Here is a 16,747-nt window from a genome sequence, read left to right on the forward strand (position 1 = left end):
GAGTACAAGAAATGTTGTTATAGCCCAGAGGTCGATAGTGAGCATAGTTGAAGTTGTCGTGGCCGAAACCTGGTCTCTCCTAGGGCTAGTCAGACCAAAGGAGAAAGAAGACAGTCATTCCTTCTATATTATGGGGTGACTTCAAGTTGTCTGAGCTGCCCATCACTGCTTCAATGACACACTGTTGTCGACAAGATGATAGATGCACCTCAGGCCACCTTGGCAGCACTTGCCTTCCGTTCCCACGGTCGGCCACGCTCATTGCTCACGAAGGCCACCAACACCACTTGAGCTAACACAACTACACCCCCGCTAAATCAACCACCTTAAGGCCTCTCCACATTGGAAGCAAGTCACTCCCTGCAAACGAAGACGTTCACAAAAACTCGTCAGCAACCACTAATACCAGCTCCTAGAGTTGATGAAGGGCGTACAAGATGAGTTGCCGCTGTGTTCAACATAGCCCTCAAATGTCTTCGTCACCCATGACATGAGAAGCAAGGCTGGCACAAAGGATAAACGCACGTCTCTTTATCCCTCTCTAGTATTACACTCACTCGAACAGCACTCGACCTCCAAGCTCAAGACCCATCCCCTACATCCGTGGCTAGATGCACGCCTGCCCCCTTCCTCCGACCCTCAGAAACGTACCATCGCGCACACAAAAACTATAGACGTTTCTCCTCACGGACCTCCGAGTGCTGCGGGTAGCTGTGAAACTGGCAGTGATGAGCCAAGGCCAAAAGACGGTATGGGACGACGTTGGATGGATGACTACTACTAGTCGCGCTGGTGTTAGGTGCGGAGTCCTGGCTGTGCGTGGCATGCCTCGAATATGTGCGATGCCTTCCAGCTCCAAACAACGCAGAAAGCGTGTATTGTCCGCCAGTGCAGGGTGCTTGTCGAGGTACGTCTTGATTTGGTTGATCAGTGAAACGATTGTGTCCTTTTTTCGACGGCGAGTCCGAGAGCTTACGCGATAGTGGGAAAATCAACGAAGCACAGATTATGGTGGATTGAGCTTTTGCTGCTGCCCTATAGCTCTTCCTTGAACTCCAGCAAGGGCTTCTTGAATCCGCGACTCGCGCTGGACCCGTTGGCTCGGATTTGGGGAATGGGCACCCCTGCCGCGAGCGCGCCCATCTGTCGTCCAAGATTCAAGCAGATTTGCGGCATATTTGCCAGTAGTGAGTAGAAATTTGAATTTCCGAATTTCAGAGTGTGGAGCTCCGGTTCAAATCAGTAATTCATCCGGGAGAACTGAACCATACCCCTAACACAAGTAACAATACAACACACTCCTGCAGGTTCTGCCGAAACTTCTGTTATCTAGTACTAACTTCAAGCGGGACCCTTTAAACTGTTTATCAAGAATGAAAATAACTGCATTATAAGAAATCTGTTCGATAACTTGAGGTGGTCGCAGCCAACAATAAACGAGTGTCAACACGTACCGAATACTCAGAACCAGAACAGTAGACTACTGAGCTAGATGCCATGATAAACGAAATACAAACACGTTCAAATACATATGCCATGCGGCGATTTGAAAGTGTATAATAAGATTTACATTTACATAAGTACCATCCCTGTTGATTTGGTCGCACTTGAAGGAGGCTTCGTACTGAGCAAGGTCCCATGGCGGCAACGCCGGCTCCTAGTGAAAGGTGATGGAGTGTTCGCGTTCGACTTGAAAGCCCTCCCTGTAGGAGTCGGGAATGGTCAAAACCTAAGGCCATAATAGGAGTGCGCGTCATGATGAAAGTGACAAAATGGGGAAAGATGAAGAGAATTGATATCACTGCCTGCGCGGTACTTGTCATCGAAGGGTAGCGCGGAAGCGGTTCTCTTCATCGATCGAGTGTGAATGGGGTACAGGGGCGGTTGACGAGAAAGAGGAACTTGGAAGAGCGCTGATCGATAGTCACGAGTTCTGCTAACGCTGTTCCTTGTTTCCGAGGAAGTATAGGGTCATCGGGGTATGCCATCAAACAACCGTGCTTGTCCAAAACCGTAGAGGAAGCTGTGGTGGCTGCGACCATGACTACTGTACCGAAAATCTTCAACCAAGCGCATGCCAAGAATGAAAACGTGTGTCAATTTCCAAAAGATACCTCATCATCTTTCCAGCAGTCGCAGGGTCACCGGCTCACTAATGGCACAGGCGAATTGCAGGTACTGCATATAAGGGAGCAATGAGTAATTGCGAGAAAATCACATGAGATATCAACCAAGTACATATCGGAAGTGCCGACGAGAATGGGCATCGACTTCTCAACTTTGTCACCACGCTGGCAGAATCACTGCGGGTTCAAATGATGAAGCGATGAGCCAGAGACTGGGATGAGAGACTAGTGAGTCGAGCGAGCGTTTTGCAATTCGCAAAGAAGAAGAGAATTGGTCATGCTTGCCGGCAGGTTATGATACAATGGTCGTAATCAATTGAATACGCTCACCCTGCAGGTTCTGCCGAAGTTTGTGCCATCTGACAGCAATAATAATTCTCCCAAATCGATCAGAATCGTGCCCATGAGGATATAAAAGCGGGTGGTTGTCCTACAGTGTCACCCCATCCTCAGAGATATCATTCGAGAACGCCCCCAGAATATTCCATATCGCCTCGCACAGAAAATGCGCTTACCCTTTCTCGCCGTTGTTATTGCTTTGACAGCATCTATGTCTGTCAGTGCATGTGGGGGCCCGAGTGTATCCTGCCGCACAAATTGGGATTGCTGCAGTCACGTTTGTCTCGTGAGTATGAGCAGGTCGCTGTACGACTGGGATTAAACCGCGTGACTCACCTGCGCGCCTTAGAGTCAAGGCTTGTTCTGCCAGTAGTCGGTTGGAAATTGAGCCAGCAGCCCGAGCGGCACGTCGTGACAGTGAGTCATGTTTCTGTTCTCGCTTTGGTATCATGGTTGATGGTGCAATACCTAGTTTGGAGCCAATCAATACAGTTACGTTTGGACAAATTTCCGTACCGCTCGAGCAATATGGATGTTTGAATGTATCTGAAAATGATCGATCGTGCCTCATGGTCCATTAAGCTAAGTTCGAGGTCGAGTAGCGTAGGAAGCTCGGGAGTGATTCATCGAGCGATTGTTGAATGAGGTGCAAGGGCGAGTAGCGCATCAGTAAACCTGGGAACAGATGAGATTGGCATTTATAGCGATACATTGAGTATCGCAGTAGCCAACGTAAAACTGCCGACCACTTTCACATGAGAATGTGTTGCATTGACGAGGAAACGCCGATTTGCAAGCTTGCGGACCTGGTAGCCAAATTAGTCCTGTGACCTTTTTCAGTTGAATGACTCTGAGAAAAAATGCACAAGCACCGGTGCATGAAGCCAAATATAGATACAGCATGAGATGGACGATGAACGAGGTTGCAACGTGCGTAAGTGAAAGGCAATTCGAAGCCATCGCCAGCTTGCACCGTCAAAGAAGAACCAGGCTAAAAAGACCCCAGTGAGTAGAAGCCATGGAACGAGTCTGATCATACTCACCCATGCCACGGTCTTCTCTGATATTCCTGATGCACTGTGTCAATTATGTATGCTGAGAGTAAATGCAAAGTACTGACCACATTGATGCTAGCTGACATGTGCTAACTGCGGACGATTCATGAAGCGCGCGACAAGAACTTACCCTTGCAAAGGTAATAACCAGACGTTACAATTAGGTTGCGCCTTCGTTCGAGAAGTTTAGAGCAATCTTCACAGTAAGAAAACGAACTGTAATTGGGGGTGGGCAAAGCCTGCGAATAATGTCAGGCCCTAGTTCAACGCACATGCAACATGGTCAGCATCATGTAAAAGACGGCCAGTCGAACATGAAAATCTACTTGCGATGGAGTAGGAAGTGCCCCATAACCCTTCACGTGGGATGATAGAGACCTGAGAGAGGTTAGGCACTATCTAATTTAAAAAGGACGCCCAAGCGCTCGATCTTACCACCCCAAGAGCAACCGCAGCAGCAAACACGAGCTGCGTGTTATCAGAAAAGCACAAATTCAGGCAGCTGTAGCATATGGGCGGTCAGATTCAAACATGCGTTGAAGCCATGGCACGTACAGTGACTCGTGGTTCTTCAGATATTACTCCGCTTGCTGTGCCGATCAAAACTCGACAAGGCCCCTCTGTTATATCTCTGCTGCCCTGCAATGATTTGTTCGTACTGCTTATCAGTTCAGGAAAGGTAAAACACTTGCTCCCTCTCGCCTACTTATACCTGGAAGGAAATTCGCATATCGTCAAATGAAACGTCGAAGTATCACCTTTCTGCCCCAACACGAGATTTTTGGCGCCGCAGTCGTTCTCGGCGAACACCGAGAACTCATAGCACTGGGTCACATAAGTATTTCTGTGCGATCGCCGTCTACTTACTGCTGGCACTCAAGCTCACTGGTGTAATGTGGTCTTCATTCATATCAACAGCTTCCATACGTGCACAGGCTCTCTCAATACTAATTCATTCATGACGGTATACATCAAACTTCTACTTGAAGCGGAGTCCGAAGATGTATGTACTAAGTGTGGCATGATAGAGTACACTCAGTGGCACCCTTCATTATCTGTGATCATACACATCACCAGCACTGTGACAGAGGGAAGAAATGTGGCCAGGCACGTACTAGTATGAGACTAGGAACCAGGGCCATGATTAGGGAAATATGAATAGGGATATAATAGCTACAGTGATGTGTGACGTGAGAGGATGAATACAAATGTATGCTGAAAACGCGTTCATGAGCAAGGCGCAAGTAAAAAAGGTGAACAGGCATACCAGCAGGCAAGCAAAAACACGCGCACTGTCACGGTTCTCTATACATGCACCATCGCCGGACTCGTGAAGTTCCTCACAAACTCAAACTGCGGGCCAGTCTCTGGCGAATGCGGGAAGCGCTTGCACTTCTCGACGGTCCGCCACTCCCGTTCTATTATCTTCAGTGCTTCTTCGCCGTCCCTCGCGATTCCTGCCTCCACGAGCCAGCACCCAATAACTAGGCCGGTCCTCCCAATCCCACCACGGCAATGCACGGCGCACACGCGCCCTTGCTCTGCGTTTTCCCTGAGCACGTCCATCACTAGACGCATGAAATATGTTGGCTTGTGAGGTAGCGAACGATCAGGGATAGGGAACTGGTGGTAGTGGATGGTAGTCGCGTCGAGGCCAGCAGCACTGATGTGCCTTGGGAGGTGGGGCTTGTAGGGTATGAGTTCCTCAGGCTCAGTGAGGTCGATGAAGGTGCGAACGCCAGCGGCGAGAAGCTTGTCAAGTTTTTGGGTGGAGGTTTCAAAAGGAGACCAGGGGTACTCGCATGCGAGTAGCAGGGGAGTTGCCCAGTAGGAGTTAGGTATTGGGCGCAGGCGTAGTGAACTTAGTGGAAGCCTGCGTGGGCGGGAGGGGCCCGAGCTCTTGTATGGGGAAGCAGCCGTATGGGTTTTGTTTTTGCGTGGGGAAGAGAGCTTGTGGGATACATTGACTGATGGCATTGCTGCTTGAGAGGAATGTAATTTGTAACGAATTCGTACAAGATGAACTCGCGTGTGGCTCAATACAATCTCGCCGTCTACTGCTCGAGTTTTATACCGTTCAGTCGCGACATTTCGAGAACCAGTTGCTAGACCCCTTCACGTTTCATTTTCGTCCGGTTTTATCCGATTGCCGAGCCCAGACAGGTCCATATCACACTGTCACCTGGATGTTGAACACATTGATCCAGTGCTATCAGCGAGCTTCACGGCACCCACTCGGACCATGTTTTCAATTACAGGGCCTGGCCAGCGCTCAAACCAATCGATGACGCAAGGACTTGGTAAATAATCTTTTGACTGGTCTTTACCGCGTCATGATCCTATTACTCCATCGTTCAAATCGCAAGGATATTTTCAGTTGACACTGCCTAATCGATATCGTCTTTTCGCCGCTCTATTGCCCTGGGCTCACCGCGAGGTTAGCCTCACCTTCGCCAGAAGGACTTCTTTCATACCTTTATTGCTGCGATCACGAATCTCTATGGTCTTGGTATGCCGGTGTGTAAAACCCCTCCATCTTATGGCATGTGGGGCATGCACAGTCTAACTGCAGTACGTATCATCTACATTTGGCTTCCCTATGTCTTATGTCCACGGCGACAGCACCAAGGCTGTGCTCGTATTCGGGGAACGCGAAGACGTCGTGATAAGAAGCAGGGCACAGCATATGCACACTCATCAAGTCCTATCGAATCGCACAACGCTCGTTTCATCTGATAGCTCCAGCATCAATACAGCTCCGGTACATCATTTGGCAAAATCAGGCGCTCATTCCTTCCTCCTTTCTCAATTATGGGCCCTTTTACTGTGAGTGGTTGATTGCCTCTATACGTTACCGATGTGCTTCCTCGTGTCCCTCATTAGCATGCAAGTCAACTGCAAGTTGTATGCAGTGGACCATACGCCACGACTGAATCATACTTGTCGTTCCCTGCAATAGGCCATCTACATTTCGAAATAGATTGCCTTTTAGTGAGCGCAGTCACGAGGTTATTCTTGTGTTTCAGCCAACTCAACAGTGGGCGCGTCGGCCGTAATCTTGGACGTTTTAGATGCCATCCGAGGATTTGGAGTGTCACACGCCACACTTCCAGTGCGAGCCACTTCCAGTATTGTGGTAATCGTTTCAGATCAATCAGGCGAGGGACCCCGCGATGAGACGTACTGGCCGGGACATACAAGATCAGCAGGAGTCACCAGCAAATCCAAACTCTCGCGTGTCATTCTATCAGACGCATCCTGTGGCCCGGGTGCATGGAGCATGCATGTAGCACTGCTCGTCTCACTCGTGGGCACCGTCTTTTTTCGCTGGACACCGGATTCGCTCTTGGCCAGTTAGTTCGATGTTCATTTCTAGCTTCGACCTTCTGTCTTCTACCAGACCTCACTAACAGCATGGCAGCACAACGAAGAACTATGATTTGGCCGACTTAGAGATTCTCATCCACTGTATCATACTGGCTGGCGGCATGTTTGAGATGGGAACACAATCAGGTGCAGTGAAAGCACATTTGTCAATATTTTTGGTACGCACTGCACATCAGGGTTTACTCGACACTCCCGTCATTCACGTTGATCCAACGCGCGCACCGGCTGGAACACCACGGTGATATTTAAGTTTGGTGTCCAAGGACTTACCAGCTAAGACCGAACGCCACTCTGGCCACGCAGCCCATGGAACATCGCCAGAAGAGATAATCGATGCAAACATCAGAGAAAGCCGAAAAGACCTTCAAATGATTTCCTCGGAAATATATCATTACATGCAGTAGGATGCGCAGGTACGGCAATCTGATCTAGATGAATTTTACGAACAAAAAATCACAGAAGACAGACAGACAGACAAAACGGTGAAGGGAAATATAGATAGCTATACTTACATAAATAATCCAACCACAAGACAAGGCCTGCAATGGAGAAGAAATATAAGATGCTCGAATGACGGTAGCATCATGTGTCTGAGCTCAACTTCCCGAATCCTCGCCTGGAACCAAACAGTGCATTGCTCCGAAACTCGGGTTGATGATATTGATACAACGGGTTCCAGCGTCTTTGGCAGAGTCAGCAACTTACAGAAAACTTCCGTTGCGCCCACTACCGAAACGTTCTCCTAGTCCTTTGGCATCCCGGAGCATCTTCTGCCTCTGTTTATCATCCATAAGCCGTCCACCTAGAGACATATCACGTTCATGATCCCAGATAACCGAGGGTTCACTCTGATTGTGCTTCTCTTCCTCTTTTTCTCGCTCTAGATGTGACTCTACAAGGGCTGATCCACGAGCCTTGCGCTGGTAAATAACACGTCAGATCCTTTTGAATGGACGAACAATCAAAGGACACGTACTGTATGCTCGTCAACTCCTCTTCGAATCTCTTCATCCCGTCTCCGTCGCTTTGCCGTGTCATGCGAGTCCTCCTCCGGCGGTGCGTTTGCAGCACGTCGTTTCCGTCCAGCAACTTCATCAGCAAGACGTTGCTGTCTTTCTGCGGGTGTCTCGGTCCAAAGGGAAGATCCAGAATTGTCACGCGATGGTGCAGCGCTACGTGCGAACTGACGAGGCCTGGCTTTCGTCGGGTCAAGTGCTACATGACTTCGATAAGCACACAAGTCAGAAAACCGCGTGTTGACTGAAACGTACATGCCAATAAGTCGCCACTTTTAGGAGGCACAAGCATCCACTCTTCCCGCTGAAGCTTTTTCGGCTTGCTCGCCTCTTCCTGTAGTTTCCTTCTCCTTTCCTCCCTCTCCAAGAACTCTTCCACGCCTGACTTTTCTTCTATTTGTGAAGCATAAGCTGCAGGAAGTGGTTGAGGCCCAACATCTGAATCCGAGTCATCATCGTAAGGAGTTTGTGAGTGAGAGTGAGGTACTGATGGTCCTACATAGTGTCGTTTTGGAGGCGGTGTATTCGATTCGCTCTTTGAGGGCAACGAAGGCCCAGCTGCGCGGGAGGCAGTAAGGTCGGGTGGCAGAGCTGGTGTGTAATCGTCGTCTTCGTCGGAATCCCCGGCTGACGCAACGGTTGAAAGGAGGTGTGCAGGAATTTGTGGGCCTATGGAAGACATTTGGGAGTAGCTTGAAGCACTTGGTGGATTCGTAACTTCTTAGCTTATGTAATCGCAACAGCGGCGCCAACGTCAGTTTCCGCTCTTCCGGCGCAAAACAGTGTGGCGCGTAGTACGGACGGCGGATATAATATCCGTAGTCCAGCGGCACAAAGACGAACAGGTGGCGGACTTTATTTTGAATCACCTCGGTGTTGAGATAGGCGCTGAGACGCAAGGCCCAAGGTACGAAGTTCCGAACGCAGACTCAAGGTACGAACGCAGATTCGATTCAGATTAATCGTATGATATTCATTTGTGGACGCTTACTTATAAAAAGAGTCGTAGAGATGGAAACATCTCAGTCCTGTCCTACTGACTAGAGACGGAGATGCTGTCACCACTCCGCCACCGTTCAGCTGCCAAGCCGTGGCGAAAACAAGGTACACTACCAATATCAGAGGGAGTGTAACTACAATACTCTAAGAGCAAAAATATCAATGGACTTATGTAGGGTCCATGCGGTGACTCGGACCTTTAGCCAATTTAACATCATTCATCGTTCAAACGTTCATCACTGAGTTTTTGCTCGTACCTTGCCGAACAATTTCCGACTGATAAGTTACAGGTCACTTATCACCGTTTTTGCTCGTACCTTGCTGACAGTCTGTGAGAGCTAAACAATTTCCGAGTGATAGCAGATCACTCATCACCGCTGAAACCGCCCTTCCGGCGCAGCGCAAAACGGTGTGGCGCGTAGTACACCACGGCGGATATATCCGCAGTCTGGCGGCATAAAGACGACCAGGCCATGGTGGACTTGGGCTGACTTTGAATCACCTTGGTACGTGCTACATTGCTAATCTTATCAGCACATACAGTGCACGCCCATCTGCCATGAACTCCGCATCCCACCTACCACCTTCCAACAGTCATTGTCCGAAGCCTGGGTGCGGAAAACCTCTTCCTGTAAAGTTCAAGAAGGGCGGTATCAATGATAGGAAGGCATACCTACTGGTAAGTTCCCCCTCATACTCTAGTAGTTGACTCGTGGTTCATTGATGCTCGTTTGGTAGTGTGATAATCCAACGGTTCACAGTGACAAGTACTGGTGGGTCCCTCCTGATTGGGTCTATGTAGGACACTTGCCACCACTCAATCAAGGTCCGGAGGTCATGGTAGGACATGCTCTTGTGGCACAGAAGAGTGGACTATTAATATTTATGTAGGCAGTGGCCTCAGACGGGCTGCTTCAGCCCCTTCAGACAGGAGAATTTCAAGGTTTTAATCACTTTACATTGACACAAGATGAGGATTACGAGATGGAGATCGTGTGACGAATCGAGACGCTCGGACTAGGAATAGGAACGGGACTTTTTGTTGGGTCAAAAGACTGAGGAGGATATTCGCTGGGGAGAAGTCTTAATACGCTGATTGAGACGGAGAATCACAGGAGAACGTGTATGAGGCATGTAACTAAGTGATTGCGTATGTAAACACACATGATACGAGTGCACACGAAAACAGCAACGACTCTCGCGTTCTTCTAAGACAGTCGAAAAAAGAGCAAAAGACACAACCTGTATGAATTCAGTTGCTACGTCGCCCCGCATTAGAACTTTCAAGTTCCTAGAGAAGTTTACTCCCACGGTGCCCATAGTTCCCTGACCGCATTCTCATCGATCCTCCTCTCCAAACATATCTCAAACGGAGCAGCATATATGTTTCGAATGCAAGCGCATCAATCTTTGCTGCAGGATTCTCCGAAAGTCAGAAAGCCTACAGAACAGGCCATACTGTAAGAATGATACATTAAATACCTACAATTGTAGATGAAATGTGATACAATAATTACTGAAGTCCATAGATACCTATCATTGTAGGGCTGATATATCAATGGAGGATCCTGTCAGGACACTCCCATAATAATCTCACACCCCTAATTTTCGCATTTTTGACCACCTACTGTGGGAATTTCCCCACAACACTTAAAAATAGATTGCTTCTCCACATTTTCGCATTTTTAGCCACCCCACTACACCTAAAACATCACCCATTTTGGGAATCTCCACAATATCAATTATTCCCACACCCTCCCCACCTCACTGCAGCTTCACCACCACACCACAATAGGTCCCCTCTTGTATCTAAGTAGTAGTTTGGTATATATATGTACAATATAATGTAATAGACCGCTTTTTTTGCTTACTTGTGTGCCTGCTCCTCCTCTAGAGGCCATTTAACATATGTTAGAGTAAAGAACACTTTCGCACTTTTGCCCCTTTGGTGGGAAAGTGTTCTATTATATTCAAAACATGTTTATGAGCATATATGAGTATATTCCCATCTTTATTTGACCCCCTGAAGCGCCCTACATCAATAGATATAGCACATATGCAAGAAAACACAGAATATGTTCCTATTTAATTATTTCTAGGTGGACAGACTTGGAAAAATGATTCCCAGTATCTATTCAACAATATGAACAATGTATCAGGAGCCCAGGACCATGGGATAATTCCCTGTTGCATGGTGTGCCCCCCCTCTCCTGGTGGTTTACCCCCTGTGAAAATTTTTCCTGCAGGACCGGACCTTAATTGAGGTGAGGGGTCTGTTTCTATGTATATTTGGAGTAGATCTATCATATAGCTGGCCCAGAACACACATAGGATCCTGCTACAAGAACAAAAAAATAGAAAATCTCACTTTTGACACTTTTGATGTTTTTTAGTATCTTACTCTTGCATAAATAACCATCCCTGCTCACATATTATCAGTAGTACATTCACACATATGTTCTATGCCAAGGATCAGCCCTACATAGGGCGCAAATTTGATATCTAATGTACAGGAGGTATTTCTACTGATAAGGAGCCCATACTTTCAAAACATCGAAATTTAATAATCAGACACTTGGAGTAGATTTAAAGTACATTCACTATCATATACCTAAATTTACAAAACAATCCAACAAGAATTGAGTGCTGAGGAAGTGAAATAGATAAGAAATTGAGTGTGGGAAAGTTCAAAGACTCAAAACATCGAAAATGGTCAGTTGGGCAGCAGTAGGACTTTAATGCTGGGTCAACTCAAATATACATCACATTCCTTCCATCACCCTCTAACCTCAGGGCAGTATGTAGCATAGGTTCATTTAGTAGTCTATCATATATCCTACATATTTTCAATGAAATATTTGCCCTGTACCATATATAAATGTGACTTTGTGTCAAAAGATGTCAATTGTCACTTTTCACACATATGTCATTTTACTTGTCATTCAGTCAGTCCTTCACTGATCTTTCTAAAACTTCAAGTCCATCATTAGGGACATATATAAGAGGTATCCCAGGTATCTGATCACTTATCACAGGCTGGATTACTCTGTAGGTTTCCTATCAGTAGAAATACCTCCTGTACATCAGATATCAAATTTGCGCCCTATGTAGGGCTGATCCTTGGCATAGAACATATGTGTGAATGTACTACTGATAATATGTGAGCAGGGATGGTTATTTATGCAAGAGTAAGATACTAAAAAACATCAAAAGTGTCAAAAGTGAGATTTTCTATTTTTTTGTTCTTGTAGCAGGATCCTATGTGTGTTCTGGGCCAGCTATATGATAGATCTACTCCAAATATACATGAAAACAGACCCCTCACCTCAATTAAGGTCCGGTCCTGCAGGAAAAATTTTCACAGGGGGTAAACCACCAGGAGAGGGGGGGCACACCATGCAACAGGGAATTATCCCATGGTCCTGGGCTCCTGATACATTGTTCATATTGTTGAATAGATACTGGGAATCATTTTTCCAAGTCTGTCCACCTAGAAATAATTAAATAGGAACATATTCTGTGTTTTCTTGCATATGTGCTATATCTATTGATGTAGGGCGCTTCAGGGGGTCAAATAAAGATGGGAATATACTCATATATGCTCATAAACATGTTTTGAATATAATAGAACACTTTCCCACCAAAGGGGCAAAAGTGCGAAAGTGTTCTTTACTCTAACATATGTTAAATGGCCTCTAGAGGAGGAGCAGGCACACAAGTAAGCAAAAAAAGCGGTCTATTACATTATATTGTACATATATATACCAAACTACTACTTAGATACAAGAGGGGACCTATTGTGGTGTGGTGGTGAAGCTGCAGTGAGGTGGGGAGGGTGTGGGAATAATTGATATTGTGGAGATTCCCAAAATGGGTGATGTTTTAGGTGTAGTGGGGTGGCTAAAAATGCGAAAATGTGGAGAAGCAATCTATTTTTAAGTGTTGTGGGGAAATTCCCACAGTAGGTGGTCAAAAATGCGAAAATTAGGGGTGTGAGATTATTATGGGAGTGTCCTGACAGGATCCTCCATTGATATATCAGCCCTACAATGATAGGTATCTATGGACTTCAGTAATTATTGTATCACATTTCATCTACAATTGTAAGAAGTGATACATCAAACCTACAGGTACAGGTGTACAGAACAAGAGCCGTGTTGATGAAGACAGACTGATTCGCGACATGTTGGCTATGACACACTCTGACATTTTTAAGTAAGGCACGAGAAATGGTCGAGAGATGAACGATACCACTCACTAGCGACCAAAGCCAAAAGTGAGAAATCGGAGATCACCGTGCACACGGCATGCATCGTCAATCCAACGCTGAGGATTAAATGTGTATGGTTCTGGGAAGACAAGCGGGATCGTTTGCAATAGCCCTGAAACACGGGCATCAAGCAGAAAAGTCAGAAGACGAAATAGCTAACGTCCAGGGGGTCCAGGTGGTAATGGTAACCGCCTTGCATCGTTGTTTCACAATCCAGACGCTGGCTAGGACGATAAGGGGGGTACATGCAATGATAATCGCCATTGAAATGGTTCATAGTCACGAATCACGATACTCCACCACTTCGCAATAAGTTAAGACTCCAAAACAGTGGTTAGTTGCTGTGATGGGCGACAGATACGGTGAGATTACCGTGCATAGTCGCACTAACTAATACAAAGACACGTTCAACACATGCACGGATGTCATGTCCTGCGGCCTTGCTATGATAGTATGGGAACCTGATGACTACCCTGGTGATTGGTAGTAGGGCGAGTGCCAAGACATTTCGACTCCATCCGAAGATCAAGGTAGACCTTCATGCCGTTCTTGATGACCCATTGGATTGGTCGTGCCACAGGACCGTCAACCATTAGGTTTATAAACATTGCAATGAAGGTCAACCCGGAAGCGCAAGCGCCAAAGTGGGTCACCATTCTAAAAATGTACTCCAAACTTAAGTAGCCGCCCAAAATAGTACGTACGAGGAGATCTAGTCACGAATACTGTACTGGCTTAAGAGACAAATTTTTTTAAAGACAGGGAAGATGTAGGATTTTTTGAACGAGTCTAACAGACTATATGGGCTGAGTGCACCCTTGGCAGCACTTTTTAGAGCTTCTCACGGTCTGTTAGACCTGGTTTCCTTGTAGAGCGCAACTGGTCTCTGAGACCACCCTCCCCAGGGAGGTTCTCACCAAATTCCCTAACAGGTTTATGCAACCCTCTCGCACACTTCCACGAGGGGCAACCCTCCCGCCCTGCATCCGTTTGCGCACCTCGTCAATATCCCTCCCCTCGCCTCAAGAGGCACAACGGTACCCTCGCGAACCACCTCATGGACTCGTCCCTTATCATCAAGAGGGTAGCCCTGCCAGTCTTAGCAGCCTCATTGAGAGCCCAGAGAGCCCTAGCACATTATACCAAGCTTCTCCCGTCATTAATATTGTTAGTATAGTGACCCTCTCGTAGCCTCCCACCGTTTCCGTTACTGGTTATGTTATTTTATTCAATCAGTTACTTATGTTTGGTGAGATCTCCACAGGTTTTCCGATGCACAAAGACATTAGTGTTCTGAGATGTCCTGGATGAGACAAGTAGGCTATGCAACTGCTATACTAGTATTGACATAACAAATTACAAAGCATAGTAGCTACCAATGTAAGTGGGGTAGGGTGGTCATGACAGAGCAACTAGACAATGAGGATGGATTTAATACATCCCTGAAGGGTGCATTGTAGGTGCGAGAGGGTGCGAGAGAGGGTGCGGGAGGGTGCAGTGGATATATGAGAGGGTATGAAGGAGGATGCGCTGAATATATGAGAGGGTATGAAGGGAGGATGTGAGAGGGTATGAGAGAGGATACGAGAGGGTACGAGGGAGGATGCGAGAGGGTACACTGGATGTATGGGAGGGTGCACTGGATGTACGAGAGGGTGCGCTGGATGTACGAGAGGATGCGAGAGGGTGGTCTGACCTCTAAAACCAGGTGAGTAGATCATCTCTGGGACGTGTCAGCCGTTCGTCTGTGGCCTGCGCCACACAATCCCATGCACTGCATCGAGCATATCAGGCTCACTCTGGTGCGAGTCATCCATTCTTGCTGTGTGGTGGGCACATGACGGTCTGATTGACATTGAGGCTTGCGAGGGTGAATGAGAGGTTGGTGAGGTTTTCTGTAAGGATCATGAAGGTGGACGAGGGCTTGTGAGGGTTGAAAGGAGGCTCACGAGGGTTGAAATTGAGGCTCGCGATAGTGAACGAGAGGCTTGTGCGGAGGCTGTAAGTGTTGATTTAAGGCCTGAATGCGAGCGGCAGCAGAAACCTCAGCTACAGAATATGTGAACCAGTCTGCAAATACCAACAAAAACATACCCTTGTACTAGCAGTATTCCTCTGGTGGGTCTTCAGGCCGAGTCTACAATTATGTTTGAGCCCTCAGAAGAGCTTGCACCCGGGGACAGAGATGCTTGGTGCAGAGACGGAATGAACTCACATAAACCAGCGAGGGTACCTCATACTGTGAGGCATACCGATCCAACGAATAGATGAGAGAGGCCACAGAGGGCTAGCTAACCATGCCTGGTGCAGGATGCCCCACATCGGTACCTGGTGCAGGGATGATGAAGGACCAGCCTTCAGTGAGTCTCAAAGGCCAGACAGAGACGGTGCATACCCATAAGCATGAATGGAGCGCTCACGAGCTTCTCCAGTGCACCTGAACTAGGCAAGAATGAACACATGCAGACAAGAATGAAAGTGTGCGGGCGAGAATGAACACGAACAATGAGAAATAAACCTGCACAAGTGAAAATAAATATATATCAGTGAGAATAAATGCAAATGACAAGAACGGAACACGCACAAGTGAAAGTGGGCATGTACAAGCAAGAACAAGTGGTACTGGCGAGAACCAATGCATACAGGCCTAGATGAGTGCAAACACATCAAAAGAATGAGTACAAACCAGCAAGAATGAGTGCGAGCAAGCGAGAACGAGTGTGCATGAAGAATGTGGAGGAGTAAGCAACGATGGAAAATTGATATGCACTGACCGCTACGATAGATTGCAGAAAGAGAATATTTGGTTCTGTAGCAGCTTGTACACAAAGTCATGTGACATGATGCGAGACAGCGCTTCAGAATTCAGCGCTGCAGCGCTCAGCGCTCAGGAGTCAGCAGCCAATCAGATGACGAATAAAACTCATACTGAAACATAAAACCTTGATTGTAGACTGAATATTGATGATAGCAGTACTTTGAGTGGTCCAAAATAGCAGCACAATAGGCCTTGCATATTGCAAGACACCATGAAGTACAGTTGAAATGCTCATAATGCATATGCTAACAATGCATAAGTCTCATAATGCATGGACTTTTTTGGATCCCGACGGCGTTCCCATGTAATTGACCGCATAATGCATAATGCATAATGCATAACCTTTGCATAGCCAATATGCATTATGAGGTACCAAATTGATAGGACGGGACAATAGGTACGACAATGTATTGCATAAATTTATTGTTCTGCTTCAGTGGTATTGTCTCGTTCGACTATGTATAGAAGCTAGCAAGTAATCACGACAGTACGATACCACACAACAATGTCCGTAAACCCAAAACGCAAACCCCGTGACAAGCCCGCTGTCTATAACCGACCTGCGAAGCGGCAGAAAATCACCAAGGACACTCCTCGAACTTCAGCTCATTCTCCCAAATGCACTTCTCGCCACAATCTTACACTCTCTGACTGGTTAACAGTCTATTCATTTGTTGATTCTCATCCTACTGTATCACAGATTGAAATTGTTGAACACTTTAAATCTCTCAAGTCGG

General features: G+C 46.9%; 3 protein-coding genes across 3 annotated transcripts; all 3 read right to left on the reverse strand.

Moving 5' to 3' along the window:
- Positions 1-4,825: 4,825 nt before the first annotated feature.
- On the reverse strand, positions 4,826-5,610 carry HD556DRAFT_1430883 (protein-tyrosine phosphatase-like protein; the record flags this gene model as incomplete). Its single annotated transcript, XM_041304945.1, has 2 exons — positions 4,826-5,381; positions 5,579-5,610. The coding sequence occupies 2 exons, from the start codon at positions 5,608-5,610 to the stop codon at positions 4,826-4,828; spliced, it is 588 nt and encodes a 195-aa protein (XP_041163331.1).
- Positions 5,611-7,608: 1,998 nt separating this feature from the next.
- On the reverse strand, positions 7,609-9,089 carry HD556DRAFT_1266951 (uncharacterized protein; the record flags this gene model as incomplete). The annotated part of the gene is made up of 3 exons (XM_041299123.1): positions 8,179-9,089; positions 7,884-8,122; positions 7,609-7,827 (listed from the first exon to the last, which is right to left on the reverse strand). The coding sequence occupies exons 1-3, from the start codon at positions 8,603-8,605 to the stop codon at positions 7,609-7,611; spliced, it is 885 nt and encodes a 294-aa protein (XP_041163332.1). The 5' UTR covers positions 8,606-9,089.
- A 5,534-nt stretch (positions 9,090-14,623) lies between these two features.
- HD556DRAFT_1440346 (uncharacterized protein) lies at positions 14,624-15,918 on the reverse strand (the record flags this gene model as incomplete). Its single annotated transcript, XM_041306105.1, has 6 exons — positions 14,624-14,890; positions 14,991-15,087; positions 15,142-15,241; positions 15,588-15,710; positions 15,777-15,839; positions 15,879-15,918. 6 exons carry the CDS (start codon positions 15,916-15,918, stop codon positions 14,624-14,626), a joined length of 690 nt encoding a protein of 229 aa, XP_041163333.1.
- Between the last annotated feature and the right edge of the window lie 829 nt (positions 15,919-16,747).

This window comes from Suillus plorans (assembly GCF_016647745.1).
Source record: "Suillus plorans strain S12 chromosome Unknown HD556scaffold_13, whole genome shotgun sequence".
Taxonomy (NCBI): domain Eukaryota; kingdom Fungi; phylum Basidiomycota; class Agaricomycetes; order Boletales; family Suillaceae; genus Suillus; species Suillus plorans.